The sequence below is a fragment of the Carassius gibelio genome, chromosome A12, assembly GCF_023724105.1.
Source record: "Carassius gibelio isolate Cgi1373 ecotype wild population from Czech Republic chromosome A12, carGib1.2-hapl.c, whole genome shotgun sequence".
NCBI lineage: Eukaryota > Metazoa > Chordata > Actinopteri > Cypriniformes > Cyprinidae > Carassius > Carassius gibelio.
The window spans coordinates 24,596,435-24,613,151 of record NC_068382.1 but is presented as its reverse complement, the minus strand read 5'-3'; the positions used below and the strand labels follow the sequence as shown (position 1 = coordinate 24,613,151).

General features: G+C 36.4%; 1 protein-coding gene across 5 annotated transcripts in view; it reads right to left on the bottom strand.

The window, feature by feature from the left end:
- The window catches only part of LOC128025534 (nidogen-1-like), a 95,410-nt gene that overhangs the window by 62,944 nt on the left and 15,749 nt on the right, over positions 1-16,717 (bottom strand). The window contains exons 6-12 of one of the 5 annotated variants that reach the window (XM_052611982.1): positions 16,091-16,224; positions 15,708-15,986; positions 15,513-15,543; positions 13,249-13,313; positions 12,978-13,134; positions 12,776-12,855; positions 12,070-12,684 (exon numbers count right to left, since the gene is read on the bottom strand). In XM_052611982.1, coding sequence (XP_052467942.1) covers positions 12,604-12,684; positions 12,776-12,855; positions 12,978-13,134; positions 13,249-13,313; positions 15,513-15,543; positions 15,708-15,986; positions 16,091-16,224 — 827 coding nt within the window. In that variant the 3' untranslated portion in view covers positions 12,070-12,603. Of the gene's footprint in view, positions 1-12,069; positions 12,685-12,775; positions 12,856-12,977; positions 13,135-13,248; positions 13,345-14,141; positions 14,884-14,974; positions 15,055-15,176; positions 15,334-15,447; positions 15,544-15,707; positions 15,987-16,090; positions 16,225-16,717 lie in introns of those variants that run through there. The other 4 variants (XR_008186174.1, XM_052611981.1, XM_052611979.1 and 1 more) reach the window with 4 other exon arrangements.

Genomic DNA, 16,717 nt, shown 5'->3' with positions numbered 1-16,717 from the left:
CTGATTTCATGAGCACAACACACAGTGAAAAACAAATGTGTGGTGTCCGGACAGATTACATATTCCAACTGAATTAGTCAATTGTCTTAATCAATCAATCAATAGCCTTAACCTAACTTTTGAGGTCAAGAAAATATTTATTTCAATTATATTTATCTAAAACATTTTTTTTTTGGCAAAACTTAAAACTTTTTTCAACAAACTAGTTTTTGAAAATTTAGTAAGCATTTTTTAAAATACAGCCCATTTTGTCCTATCAATGTAGATGATTAAGTAAATAGAAACGATAAAGTAAATAAATATGATAGAGATTAGATAAAGTAAAAAAGAAAAAAAAATATATATATATGTATGTGTGTGTATATATTATATATATTATATATACACACACACACAAACACACACACACAAATATATTGTACCTGTAGTTTGTCCATTGATCATTTCACCTGTTAAATAAACAGTATAAACATAATGAATTAATATTAAGAGTGTTCACATACTTACAATATCATTGTAAAGCACATGAAAAATAAAACACTCACCATTAATCAGCAGCAGAAGAGACACACACAGAGAGGTCAGAAACCTCATTGTGACCAACGGCAACTCCTGCACCTGCACACACACACACACACACAACCAGTCAAATGTTTTTGAAAAGGAAGATTTTTTTTATTTAATTTAATTTCAATAAAGAAGAATTTTCTACAGCAAAAGGAATAATCTTCTAAAATATTTTTACTAAAGTAACTGCTTTCTATTTAAATATATTTTAAAATGTAACTGAGTAAATTTCTTCTTTGATGAATAGAAAGATCCAAAGATCAGCATTTATCTGAAATAAAAGCTTTTGTAACACTATTCACTATACCTGTCAGGATTGGACCTGTTGGCATGTGTGCCAGTTTCTGTTTTTCCTTATTTGGTCTGTGTCCTGTCCTTGTTTAGTTTGATTATGAATTGATTCCCTGCACCTCTCTGTTTCTCATTATCCTGTCTTTAAAACCCTAGACCTTTCAGTTCAGTTTTGTTGGGTCTACCAGTTCCATATGTGTATCTTCCTCCTGTTTACCCTGATGGATTAACGCCTGTGTTGGATTAATAAAGACTGTTTTGATTATCTTTGACTCTGTGTTCCTTCTGGGAGCGTACAGTGTTACAATACCATTCAACAGCTTGATATATATATATATCATATATATACTGTATATGTATGTATACATACAGTATACACATGGGATACAAGAAATGAATACTTCATTATAATGTTACAAAATATTTATTTCAGATAAATGCTGTTCTTCTGAACTTTCTATTTATCAAAGAAACCTGAAAAATTCTACCCCGCTGTTTTCAACATAATAATAATAAAAAAATTTTGAGCAGCAAATCAGAATATTAGAATGATTTCTGAAGGATCATGTGACACTGAAGACTGAAGTAATGGTGCTGAAAAAAATCAGCTTTGAAATCAAATGAATAAATTATATTTTAAAACTATATTCAAATAGAAAATGTATTTTAAATACTAAAAATATTTCACAATCTTACCGCTTTTTCTGTATTTTGGATCAAATAAATGCAGGCTCGGTGAGCAGAAGAAAGTTCTTTAAAAAATATTAATATACATGTGTGTGTATACAAATGTTTCGCATATTAAATATTTTACATGTTGTTTTGTGCACATTTGCAAATAAATAAATATCTTTACCTGAGGTCAAATGCTGATGCAGAACACACTCGGGGAGATTCTCTCTTCAGCAGCTGAACACAGTGATGATGATCTCCAGCTCTCACGGTCTCATCAGTGCCTTTAAGAACTGTGGGTGTACCTGTACTGAAACCTGAAATATCTTTTATCATTTCATCTTGTGACATGAAGATAGTTATTTGGACGGATCGCTTCCTTGTGTGCATCTTTTAGAAATTCCCTCACTCTGTACAGATAGATGTGAATTTAGATGGAATGATGATAAGCAACTTTTTACAAAGCAACTTTACAAAAACACTAAACAAACCCTCCAAGGAGTGAGCCAAAGGTGACATAATAATCATAATCTGTTAATTAATTCTATGTGTAAATAATGACATTACATTACGGATTGGTGCACATATGCCATGCAAACATCATCTACCCAGAATGAATGAGCATACGACAGTTAGCTAGAGATTACAGTTTATAATGTTTTAAATATGATTCGCTAAAGGAGGCCTTTATTCACTCCCAGAGCTGTGTGAAGCAATGGTTTTTATTTTATTATGGATTGTAAGAATGTCATCTTCCACTCCACAATATGTTTGACCATGCTCATTTCCCAAAATGGCTTAATTATTATAGAGAAGAAGAAAGTTAACAGTTATGTTGTTTGTAGACCATTTAAGATGATCATATTCTGAGCAAATGGTGACCAACTTTAGAATGAACAGGTCTGGGAGACTGAAAACCACCTCAGACTAAGGGGTGTCAGAACTTCATTAAAATACAGACTACAGCTGTTACAAAATGAGCAACTTCATTTACATGAAGGGTAGTAAACTGAAAATGTATAAAAGGTTTGAACTTAGGATGTTCTCGTTTCATTCTGACTGAACCCAAGGTACTACATGTACTTTGTCACTGCTGTGCTTTCTCACATGATGGATGCACTTTATAGGACTTCTTTTGGACTGTTGAACAGAAACACCCACCCACTGCAATTATAAAGCTTGGAATAGCCAGGACAATTTTTAATATAACTATGAATGAATCTGTCTGAAATCTAATGGTTCTCTTCTAGGATACTTTTATGCTGAATCCTCTGTAAACCACCTTAATGAAAAACTGAAGCTTTTACATCATCAGTCATCAGGGATATTAGTTGTCAGATGCTAAACGAGCTGGTTTTACTTCTTTTCTTTGAAGAAGGAAATTACGGCTTTATCTTTTGCAGTTTTCTTAACTTCAGTTCGATGTTGTTTGGCAGACCGTACTTGACCAGCTCCTGCTTGACCTGAAACACAGATGGACAAACAGAACAAAGTTCCCCATGTGGTCTATTTGAACTGTATTTTGTATAAATATTCATAGTATGCGTGACGTACTTGCTGTAAAACTATTTCAGTGCTGCCATTCTGTGTCAAGTCCATAAATGAGGAAAGTCTAATACGTAATCCAATGACACGGTCTAGAAGGAAACACACAGGAACACCTAAAATGTTTGTCTGTGTTTTTTTCACACTAACCATACAAACACTGTAAAGGATGATAGGAAATTTATCATAACATTATCTATAAATAAGGCTTTTACTTTTGCTGTATCCTGGTCCACCGTCCACCCTGAAGACCCATCGACCGGGAACATCAACATTACTGGAGTTCCTGAGGTTTGAGATGAAGCTGCCATTGATTGATCCAGGAATCACAAAGTAGTGTGTGGAGTTTATCGTGTCATAACCAGCCTGAAAGTGTGTAGAACATTATTCATTTAAACAGTATATATAGAGAACATGAACTTTTATACAATAGTAACATTTTCTTTCACCTGCACTGGATGTCCTGTTACAGCAATGTCACCATAATTCATCAGAATAAATGAAAAATTACAGCCTGAAATTAAAACCACTTGAAACGATGTTTCCTGCAAAAATTGAAAGATAAAATTTATTTTAACCGTAGCAATTTATTATTGTTTTCTTGGTTACTGTGGGTTAGGGTTAGATTGTTTGTTGTTGGCATCTGTACTTGCGTTTGAGCTCCGTCACTATATTCTTTTTATCGACTATTTTTATCTTAAAAATCAATTTTAAACACCATTGTTTCCGTTTATATAACGTGTGAATATATCCTCTATTGTATTCTACAACAAAAACAGTCAGAGCGCCTCGTTACCACTAGTTTTATTTTGATCTCCTGGGTCCGCTATTAGCTTATAGCCCGTTAGCATCAGCGGCGTGGTTGCTGTTAACTGCGTTTACATTACAAATACCATATTCAGACACATTATACCATTGCTGTACTCATTGTTACTTGCTTTAATGGCGGATGAATGTCTACCTTTGATTGCAGGCGAGGACATGTTCGAGTTGCATTCGGTGCAGGAACAGATTTGCGACCTGGAGGTGAGGCAGGCCCAGCTGAGAGAGCGGAGAGCCGCGCTGAAAACATCCCGGGCTGACGCTCACAAGTCCGGGGTAAGTATACATCGTGCTGTTAACAGTCCCACCATGTCTACTCTGTGTGTTTCTCTTCACAGGCCAGGTGCACCCAGGACACGATCTTCCCAGATGTCCTTCACTGCGACGCCGGGACACCACGGACCCTGGGTGCATCCACAGCGGAGGACGCGAGCCGGGTCCCGGGCGACTACTTCTCCCCCTCCTGCCTTCGAGATCTCCATCCGGAACCGCTTCGCTCCCCTCCGCGAGACAGGACGCGACGCTGTGATCATCGGTGACTCCATCGTCCGACACGTAAGTGCTACGTTAGCCGAAGGTAAAGTGCACACTCATTGTTTGCCTGGTGCTCGTGTTCTCGATGTTTCTGCGCAGATACCCGCGATCCTGAAGGCCGACGATAGCCCCAGAGCGGTCGTGCTTCACGCCGGGGTTAACGACACCACGCTGCGGCAGACGGAGACGCTGAAGAGGGACTTCAGGAGCCTGATCGAGATGGTTCGCAGCACGACGCCCGCGGCGACGATCGTCGTGTCAGGACCACTGCCCACGTATCGACGAGGACACGAAACTCACACGCTACAATCCATCACGCTCCCTAAGGTCACAAAACGCTGGACTTTTGGTCGTTCCTAGGATAGCAAAGTCCACTAAAGTGGTAGAGCTTTTTCACATTTGGCTCCCAAACTCTGGAATAGCCTTCCTGACAATGTTCGGGGTTCAGACACACTCTCTCTGTTTAAATCTATATTAAAAATGCATCTCTTTTTTTTCGCCAAGCATTTGAATAATGCATCTCTTAAATTGTGACTGCCAATCAAATGTGCATTCTTATTCTTTAGCTTGGGTTAAACTAATTTTAGTTTGTTGGATCAGCAGCTATGCTAATGATGTCTCTATTTTGTTTCTATGTTTTGCTACAGGATTTACATCCCGTGGTAACTAGGATTTACACAAGCTCCAGTCTGGATCCAGAACACCTGAGAAGAGATGATGCTGACCCTCAGAGGACCTCAGATGATGCTAACCCTGAATCAACAAACAGAACTAACAATTATTGCTACAAGTGTGACAACATCATATAATAATTATTTATTATTAATAATATTAATAATATTCATCATCTGGCTGGCTACGACTTGTATTAATTTTTCTACAAATCATACGTGCACAAACTGTCAGTCATCACTTATAAGCTACTACTAAATATTGTAGAAACATAATTTTCTGTAAAGTTGCTTTGTAACGATTTGGATTTTAAAAAGTGCTATACAAATAAACTTGAATTTAATTGAAATGAACTGTCTTTAAGGTCTACTGTAATCATATGGCCATGTATTCAGAAAATGAATCATGAACAAAGTGAAAACAGTCACATTTCAGAAGAACATCAATCGTTTATATCCCGAGTGGCCCGTGTAAGAACATTTCCACTGGTGAACTGTTGATATGAAACTACACCTCTCTGACGGTTGTCAAGATTAGTCCAGAGACCTGCAATTATATCTTGGCTTCCTCTAGCGGGGAATGAGTAGGGGACATATACTGATGAAGACTGGTTGAATGTGAGGTGTCCATTATTATTAACCTGCAACATGAGAGATATTGTCAAAATCACTGATCACAGATGAGTTTATAAAGCATTACCCACTCACATTAAGACTCAGAATCAAGACGGAGTCAAATTCTTACATAAATCTGCTGATATGTGCGGCCAAAGAACAGAAATGGACTCAACAGCTGAATAACTGAGGAGTTTCTATCATCAGCAGCAGCATTTATTGTGTCTCCAGCTGCTGAGCCGAATGGATAAAATACTACTGGTCCTGCAAGAGAAAAATAAATAAATAAATCTGACATTACTTAATGGGGCTCATGTTCTGTAGCTGGCTGTGATAAGTAACAAGATAATGGTGCCCTCTGGTGGCCAACTCATGTGGATGTTACAGTAGTAAAGTAAAACAATTGAGAATGAGGGAAATCTCATTATGAAAAAAAAAAAAATGATTTTGTTTTTTTTGGGGATGAAAGATAAAAAAGAAAGAAAAGATAATGCATATTTATTTGCCGTCTTTGCACATAAATACCAAGGTTGCTAATATTCATGTAAAGGACTTTATAAAGTGGGATAATCCACAGTTATGCATTAGTTTAAACAATTTTAATGTGCTTCATGTCGTGCATTAAAACTGTGTAATGTTCACAAGTCTTTAACTTGGAGTCTGAGTCAAGTCTGAAGTTTTTATCGCTGGAGTCTGAGCAGAGTCTCAAGTCATTTAATGACTCGCTAAATTAAAAAAAATCCTGTTCAGAATCCTCTATATTTCAATTTTCCTATTTACGAAGCTGTTTTTTAGGCTATAGACAAAATATATGATCTATGATCTGATTTTTAAAACAAAGAGGTGTTAAGATGTAAGTACATCAAGTCTAATATTTAAGTTTTAATCCATTACCATGTTCAAAACAGTTTTTCTGTAATCAAATTCATGGTATTCTTTTCTACCATGACACATAATTTTTTTACATTTCTTTATGATATAAGTCAGGGGTATTCAATTACATTTCCAAGAGGTGCGGCCTCTTTATTTTCTTCCAAGCAGAGGTCCGTAATAATAATAATAATAATAATAATAATAATAATAAACAAAAACAAACAAACAAAAAACAACAACAACAAAAATCTAAACAAAACAAAACAATTGTTTACATGTAGCCAATTCTACATTCTTACAAGTGCCATGTGACAGAAAAAGTAATGATTCTGTTAAGGGTTTTCTTCCTGAAGCCTATACTCTATCTACTAAAAACAATGTAGCTATAATAATCAAAACTTTCTCATGTAAAGCAAAAAAATTAATTTAACTAACAGTTTCAACTTTTAAGTTCTTTCCTAGCCAATTAACAATTTTCCCAATTACTGTATTTTTCAGACTATAAGTTGCACCTGAGTATAAATTGCATCAGTCCAAAAATCCGTCATGATGAGGAAAAAAACATATATAAGTCTCACTGGACTATAAGTCGCATTCATTTAGAACCAAGAACCAATAGATTACTATGCTACTCAGTGTAGACTACAGGAGCACTGATCAGCATCTCTGGCAGCATAGAGCGCCCTCTCGCGGCTTTAGACGGTAATGTTTTCTCTTGGTTCATTTCTCTCGGTTCATGTAAATAAGTCGCACCTGAATATAAGTCGCAGGACCAGTCAAACTATGAAAAAAGTGCAACTTATAGTCCGGAAAATACGATATATAACATGAACCTTTTGAAATGATCTTAGCCTACAGATTAACTCTCTGGGACTGACTGTCACGCCATAATAAGTAGATCAGAAATTTCTTGTTGAAAAATGGTGTGTCTATGAAGCCCATATTTATAACACATTATTTGTATGAAGTGTATTCTTGAGGTATTATAATGAATGTATAATGCTTTATATATATATATATATATATATATATATATATATATATATATATATATATATATATATATATATATATATAAAACATTTATAATGGTATATCAACTCATGAATAATTATAACAACAATTATAATACATCATAATATTTGCATATTTGTGGTTATAACTTTTAAGAGTATGATTATTTATAACACACAATGAACACCATATTCAATTTACTTTGTTTATAGTATGATGGACTCTATCATATCTTGACATTGTTTAAGATCTACACAGTATCTTACTGAGTGTTGAGTGTTATTTAAATGTTTCCTGCTAATAATATTTAATTGATGTGAGCTTAATATTCTTCAACTGAAAAAATGCACCGTTTAATATGGTTAAATTTTATTTTGATGGTCCTCTTAGTCTATTGACTATAAGCAACTGCAACTACAGGCCAACTCTCATTTGAGTATTAGTAGACTTAGGTTAAGGTCAAGGGGAATGTAGAGTGTTGGAATGTCTGTTTTGGGGGTTTGTTTCATGTTTTTGTTTTCATGTCTCTTATTTTGTAGTTTGATTTATGGTGTGTGTGTCTTGCTTCCCTTGCACTCTTGTTGTCTTCATGTTATTTTTCCTTTTCTGGATCAGGTCTAATGCCCTCTAGACTGAGACGATATCGGACAAAACCCAATTCATTCTGACCAAAAAGGCATTTTTCCTTCTTCAGCTTCAGTCCTGAGGCATGGATGGCCTTCAGTACTTCATCAAGTCTATGGTAATGTTCTTCATTAGTACCATATAGCAGCATACTCCCTCAACATTCCGAAGTAGCTCACTCATGCGTTTCTGAAATATCTCTGGAGCACTAGTTATGCCAAATGGCAAGCGACGAAAACAGTACCTCTTGAAGGGAGTTATAAAAGTGGTCAACATATTGCTAGCGTCATCTAATGGTATCTGCCAGAAAACACTGGCAGTGTCAAGGCTAGAAAAGACTGTTGCCCCTGTCAGTTTAGAAGTGATGTCATCCAAGGTTGGCAAAACATACTTTTCACGAATAATGGCTTTGTTTAGTCGTTTGATGTTGACATATATCCTAATGTCTCCATTCCTTTTGGCGACTGGCACCATTGGGGCACACCATGGAGTGGGCTCAGAAACCTCTTCAATAACGCCCAGCCACTCCATTCTGTCCAGTTCTTGTTTTACCTTCGTAAGCATTGGGATTGGTACTCTACGAGCTAAATGAATGCTGTATGGCTCTGCTGTACCCTTAAGCATTATTTTAACTGGTTCACATGCCATCAGTCCCAAAGAGTCAAACACATTCTCTCTTATTTCATCTATTCTTTTTATTAGCCCCATCTGAATTGCAGCAATGCATCCTAACAGATTCCCAACATGGGCTTCTCTCACCACATTTGCATTCATCATATTTTTTTTACATTTACTGTTGTCTTCATCTGGCCCACACACTCCAGCTTACCACCAGGACTGTTCAGAATGACATTTGTTTTGCTCAGTTGTATCATATCTTTCAGGCTTTTGTAACTTTTCTCCGTGTAATATTACGGTGGCATCTGCATCCGGAATAAATTTTGATAATGCCAATTTTTTTGCACTTTCGACATTCAGCTTTTTTGACAGGACAGTGCTCTCTCTGATTATATGTTTTGTTGCATCTTGTGCATTTCTTTCTGTCACTCCATTCGTTTCTATAGCCTTGTTCTTCTCTCTGTTTATCAGTGCTAATTTTCCTTCCTCTGCCACAATTTTGTTGGGTAAATTTAACCTCTTCTAATTCACTTTCACTTTGCTCTGCATTTTGGGTTTTAATGAGTTTATGGCTACATGCCATTTCAATTGCTCTAGTGAGCATCAGTGTTCCTTGAAGTTGCCGCTTTACGTTTACATGGACGCTACTAATCCAATCATAATAGGACTAGAAGCACAATCAGAATAAAAAAGTCACATGTAAACACGTCAATCGGATTGAATTGGTCAGATCCGACAAAAATTTTGATCGGATTGTAAGGGGTGGATAATCCCTTTTGTAATCCGAGCGAGAGGACATGTAAACACTTGATGGGATTGAAAACCGAAACGGGAAAGTACTGTGCATGTGCAGTGACGTAGAAATAGCTTAATGATGTCTGATGTGCAAAACGAGCTGTTCATCCTGGTGACTAAAGTGTCATAAATAAGTGTCCTGTCATTATGCAACTCCCCTTTCCATCAGTGTATGTGAAGTGGAACAGGACCACATTCCACCAGTGCTTGTTTAAGACTCTCATCAACAGACGCTTTTACACCTTTTTTTTAAAAGTAAAGTTAAGCAGCAAAACAGTTCATGTGCTGGTCGTCACCTAATTAGGACCCGGAGTAGATAAATATCATGTGTGCTTTTTAAAACTACATGCGACAGCAGCGGGACATTCTGTATATTCATGCAGTGTACTTATGTCAAAAGAGTAAATCTGATCAGAAGCCTGTGACATGTAAACGCGCATATAAACCCGATCAATTTATTCAGCGTTCATGTAAACACGTTCGGATTCATCAATCAGAACAAATTAAATCCGATCGAAGCAAAAAGTGTCCATGTAAATGTGATCAGAATCCTGTCTCGGATGTATTCATCTTTTAATTCGCCAAAATCACAATGTTCCGAGAGATCATAAAGTCCTCTTACGAACGCTTCTAAAGTCTCTCCCTCTCAATGACACCGCTGATGAAAGCACGCGTGTTCATATATCACGTTTCTTTGGGGGAATGAAGTGCTCGTCAAACTTCTGAATCACCACTTCATAGTTATCTCTGTCATCATCATTATCAAATGTGAATGATTTGAATATATTCCCTGCATCCTTCCCCATGGAATAAATGAGAGCACTGACCTGCACATCGCTGTCCTCTAGTGATAATTTGGCGGCTGTTCTGTAACGCATGAATCTCTGGCCATTCGCTCAGCCTTTCAAACGGGAAACTTTCTGGCGGTGGAAATTTGAGCATATTCTCTACTGTGGAGCTCTTCACTTATAAGAGCAATATAGCAACAGTCTGTCAGAGTCCACTGAGCTAAAATGATGTTTTATTAACAAAGTTCGGGAGAAGCACGAGCAGATAATTAACACAGGTGGAGAGCACTCAGCAATCAATGGTAAGAGGTGTATATATACAGCAGTCTCACCTCAATTCATTTGACAGTCTCGCAGCATCCCCCCACCACCCCTTCTCCACACTTCTAATCCTAAACCACTTACATAGGGTAGGGGGGAGTACTCTGGGTTCGGGCCGAACTCCGAGCTCGGAGCCCTCCCTCCGGACAGCACGCCAAATACGCATTAAATCTTACCCTCCCAATTGTATGTAAGTGTGAACTCTTGAAATCCCTCTTCTGACACCATGTCAGTAACCACGCTAGACTTGTACATCAGTTGTTATGTTTTACTATGAACACTTTCGTATATGTAAATACACATATGTAATAACCAATAAGAAGCTTGTTACAAACACATATTTATTTCACACTGTATTTCTCTCCTGCGGTCTGGTTTTCTGTCTCTGGAGATCCGTTGATCTTCTCCTCTGTGGACTTCTGATTGCTCTCCTCTGGGTTCTTCTGGAGTTTTTCTGAACTCGAGCTGCTAGCTGGCAGATCTACTGTCAGCACCACGTCGACCATGATTGCCCTCCTTCTGTCTTGAGCTTAGACGAAGTTTAAAGTTGAAGCTCAAGCCCAAACTTATGAGAAGTGAGTTGGATCTAAGCCACGCCCCCTAACAACTCAACTATTTCCTCAAATTCTTCTCATTCTTCACAGTCAGAGGAAGAGGGCGGGGCTACACTCTAATGTGGGCGGAGTTTGTATGCAGATCAGAAGGGCGTGTTTTCTGTCCTGACTGTTTTGGTTTTAATTATATATTTTTTTTGTCTTTGTGTTTATAGTTCATTTACTCATCCGCAACCCCGTTTACAGTGTACAAATGAATCAGACCTATAAACGTCTAGCTGTTCTTGCTGGGGTTTTTTTCTCAGTGTGAAAGTTGTGCTTTTAAGATGCTGTTAAAAGTAGAAAATCATGGCCTCTGTCACAATTATCAAACCATATATTCAATATAAGTATTCATATCATGTTGAAAATGTAAGTTTATTTAATAACATTTAAATTATTGAACTGAACTAAATCAACATTAAACTGAACTGAACTGAACAATGACACTATACTGTCTTGTTAAAGCTGATATACAGCACAAGTTTCATCACTGGTTCTGCTGTTGTCCTGTTTATTTCTGTGAAGCTGCTTTGTTGTATAGTGTCATGGGTTGGTGATGCAGATGAAGTGATCACGATGGAGATGACAGACAAGTCTTTTAATTTAGTAAATCCGAATAAAAAGAGTAAAAGCATGACAACCAACTTAACATAGATGAGACAAAGGCTAAGAGAGAACTGAGAGTTTAAGTGAAGCAAACTAAGGAGCTGACGATTAAATGAATCATACACAGGTGAACAGAATGCTAATCAGGAACAGGTCAACAGAACACACAATGAAAATGAAACATAACCCTTACATATAGAGTTTGACTTGACTTACAGTCAAATAAAATATATTTTATTAAGCCACAAACTTAGACGCCCGTATTAATGAGAGAGAATTGGACATTTAGGCATTTGGCAGATTCTTTAATTCAAAGCGATGTACATTGCATTCAAATTAAATCTATATTATTTCAATTTAATTATTGAATCCTTATAAGTGATGTTCTAATGAAGGTGAATGAGACAAAGAGTTTTACTTACAGTAAAGTTTAAACTGATACACAAAACATGATTGATATGGAAAGAAAAGAGAAAAAGGAAAAAAAGGAGGATCTAATGGACCTCTTCTAGGATACTTTTATCCCGGTCTGAATCCTTTGTTAACCACCTTAATGAAAAACTGAAGCTTTTACTTCATCAGTCATCAGGGATATTAGTTGTCAGATGCTAAACGAGCTGGTTTTACTTCTCTTCCTGAAGGAGAAGGAAATTACGGCTTTATCTTTTGCAGTTTTCTTAACTTCAGTTCGATGTTGTTTGGCAGACCGTACTTGACCAGCTCCTGCTTGACCTGAAACACAGATGGACAAACAGAACAAAGTTCCCCATGTGGTCTATTTGAACTGTATTCTGTTTAAATATTCATAGTAAGCGTGACGTACTTGCTGTAAAACTATTTCAGTGCTGATCTGTGTCAGGTCTAAAAATGAGGAAAGTCTCACTCGTAATCCAACGACATTGTCTAAAGGGAAACACACACAAACAATTAAAATACTTATTTGTATTTGTTGACACTAATCATATAAACACTAAATAAGATTATAGGAAATTTATCAAAACATAATCTGTAGATAAGATTTGTACTTTTCACGATGCTGTTTCCTGGTCCACCGTCCACCCTGAAGATCCATCGACCGGGAACATCAACATTACTGGAGTTCCTGAGGTTTGAGATGAAGCTGCCATTGATCGATCCAGGAATCACAAAGTAGTCTGTGGAGTTTATCGTGTCATAACCAGCCTGAAAGTGTGTAAAACATTATTCATATAAACAGTATATATAGAGAACATGAACTTTTATACAGTAGTGGATATTAAAATGTTGTTCTCAATACAGAAAACAAGTTTCTTTCACCTGCACTGGATGTCCTGTTACAGCAATGTCACCATAATTCATCAGAATAAATGAAAAATCACCGCCTGAAATTAACACCACTTGAAACGATGTTTCCTGCAAAAATTAAAAGATAAAATTACTTTAAACTTAGCAATTTATTATTGGATTCTTGGTTACTGTCTTTAAGGTCCACTGTATTAATTTGAGCTAGAATTCAGAAAATGAATGATGAACAAAGTGAAAACAGTCACATTTCAGAAGAACATCAATCTTACTGTGTTGGTTAAGTTGAAGTAAGCGACTTTATCCCATGTTGCAACAAAGACCCAAGAGGCGGTGAAGGTCAGATTTGGGAAATGTGTGTTTATATCCGATTGGCACGTGTAAGAACATTTCCACTGGTGAACTGTTGATATGAAACTACACCTCTCTGACGGTTGTCAAGATTAGTCCAGAGACCTGCAATTATATCTTGGCTTCTTCTAGCAGGGAATGAGTAGGGGACAAATGCTGATGAAGACTGGTTGAATGTGAGGTGTCCATTATTATTAACCTGCAACATGAGAGAGATTATCAAAATCACTGATTACAGATGAGTTTATAAAGCATTACCCACTCACATTAAGACTCAGAATCAAGAATATCAATATTCAATATATTTAATATAAGTATTCATATCATGTTGAAAATGTAAGTTTATTTAATAACATTTAAATTATTGAACTGAACTAAATCAACATTAAACTGAACTGAGCTGAACAATGACACTATACTGTCTTGTTAAAGCTGATATACAGCACAAGTTTCATCACTGGTTCTGCTGTTGTCCTGTTTATTTCTGTGAAGCTGCTTTGTTGTATAGAGTCATGGGTTGGTGATGCAGATGAAGTGATCACGATGGAGATGACAGACAAGTCTTTTAATTTAGTAAATCCGAATAAAAAGAGTAAAAGCATGACAACCAACTTAACATAGATGAGACAAAGGCTAAGAGAGAACTGAGAGTTTAAGTAGTGAAGCAAACTAAGGAGCTGACGATTAAATGAATCATACACAGGTGAACAGAATGCTAATCAGGAACAGGTCAACAGAACACACAATGAAAACTAAACATAACCCTTACATATAGACTTTGACTTGACTTACAGTCAAATAAAATATATTTTATTAAGCCACAAACTTAGACGCCCGTATTAATGAGAGAGAATTGGACATTTAGGCATTTGCAGATTCTTTAATTCAAAGCGATGTACATTGCATTCAAATTAAATCTATATTATTTCAATTTAATTATTGAATCCTTATAAGTGATGTTCTAATGAAGGTGAATGAGACAAAGATTTTTACTTTCAGTAAAGTTTAAACTGATACACAAAACATGATTGATATGGAAAGAAAAGAGAAAAAAAAAAGGATCTAATGGACCTCTTTTATCATACTTTTATCCCGGTCTGAATCCTTTGTAAACCACCTTAATGAAAAACTGAAGCTTTTACTTCATCAGTCATCAGGGATATTAGTTGTCAGATGCTAAACGAGCTGGTTTTACTTTTTTTCTGAAGGAGAAGGAAATTACGGCTTTGTCTTTTGCAGTTTTCTTAACTTCAGTTCGATGTTGTTTGGCAGACCGTACTTGACCAGCTCCTGCTTGATCTGAAACACAGACGGACAAACAGAACAAAGTTCCCCATGTGGTCTATTTGAACTGTATTCTGTATAAATATTCATAGTAAGCGTGACGTACTTGCTGTAAAACTATTTCATTGCTGATCTGTGTCAGGTCTAAAAATGAGGAAAGTCTCACTCGTAATCCAACGACATTGTCTAAAGGGAAACACACACAAACAATTAAAATACTTATTTGTATTTGTTGACACTAATCATATAAACACTAAATAAGATTATAGGAAATTTATCAAAACATAATCTGTAGATAAGATTTGTACTTTTCACGATGCTGTTTCCTGGTCCACCGTCCACCCTGAAGATCCATCGACCGGGAACATCAACATTACTGGAGTTCCTGAGGTTTGAGATGAAGCTGCCATTGATCGATCCAGGAATCACAAAGTAGTGTGTGGAGTTTATCGTGTCATAACCAGCCTGAAAGTGTGTAAAACATTATTCATATAAACATTATATATAGAGAACATGAACTTTTATACAGTAGTGAATATTAAAATGTTGTTCTCAATACAGAAAACAAGTTTCTTTCACCTGCACTGGATGTCCTGTTACAGCAATGTCACCATAATTCATCAGAATAAATGAAACATTATCACCTGAAATTAATACCACTTGAAACGATGTTTCCTGCAAAAATTAAAAGACAAAAAAATTACTTTAAGCTTAACAATTTATTATTGTATTCTTGGTTACAGTCTTTAAGGTCCACTTTATTAATTTGAGCTAGAATTCAGAAAATGAATGATGAACAAAGTGAAAACAGTCACATTTCAGAAGAACATCAATCTTACTGTGTTGGTTAAGTTGAAGTAAGCGACTTTATCCCATGTTGCAACAAAGACCAAAGAGGCGGTGAAGGTCAGATTTGGGAAATGTGTGTTTATATCCCGATTGGCCCGTGTAAGAACATTTCCACTGGTGAACTGTTGATATGAAACTACACCTCTCTGACGGTTGTCAAGATTAGTCCAGAGACCTGCAATTATATCTTGGCTTCCTCTAGCGGGGAATGAGTAGGGGACAAATGCTGATGAAGACTGGTTGAATGTGAGGTGTCCATTATTATTAACCTGCAACATGAGAGATATTGTCACAAATACTTATCACAGATGAGTTTATAAAGCATTACCCACTCACATTGAGACTCAGAATCAAGACGGAGTCAAATTCTTACATAAATCTGCTGGTATGTGCGGCCAAAGAACAGAAATGGACTCAACAGCTGAATAACTGAGGAGTTTCCATCATCAGCAGCAGCATTTATTGTGTCTCCAGCTGCTGAGCCGAATGGATAAAATACTGCTGGTCCTGCAAGAGAAAAATAAGTAAATAAATCTGACATTATTTCTCACAGATTAATGGGGCTCATGTCTGAATCTGGTTGTGATTAGTACCAAAATAATGATGACATCTGGTGGCCGACTCATGTGGATGTTACAGTAGTAAAGTAAAACAACTGAAAATGGGGGAAAATCTCCTTATGAAATAATAATAATGATATATATATATTTTTTTTTTTTTTGGATGAAAGATGAAAAAGAAAGAAAAGATAATGCATATTTATTTGCCGTCTTTGCACATAAATACCAAGGTTGCTAATATTCATGTACAGGACTGTCTAAATCAGGAAAAACCACAGTTTTGCATTAGGTTACATGATTTTAATGTGCTTCATGTCATGCATTAAAACCGTGTAATGGGTATTCAATTAAAGTTCCAAGAGTTGCAGCCTCTTTATTTTCATCCCAAGCAGAGGCCGAAAAAACCCAAAACAAAACAAAACACATTTTAATATGTAGCC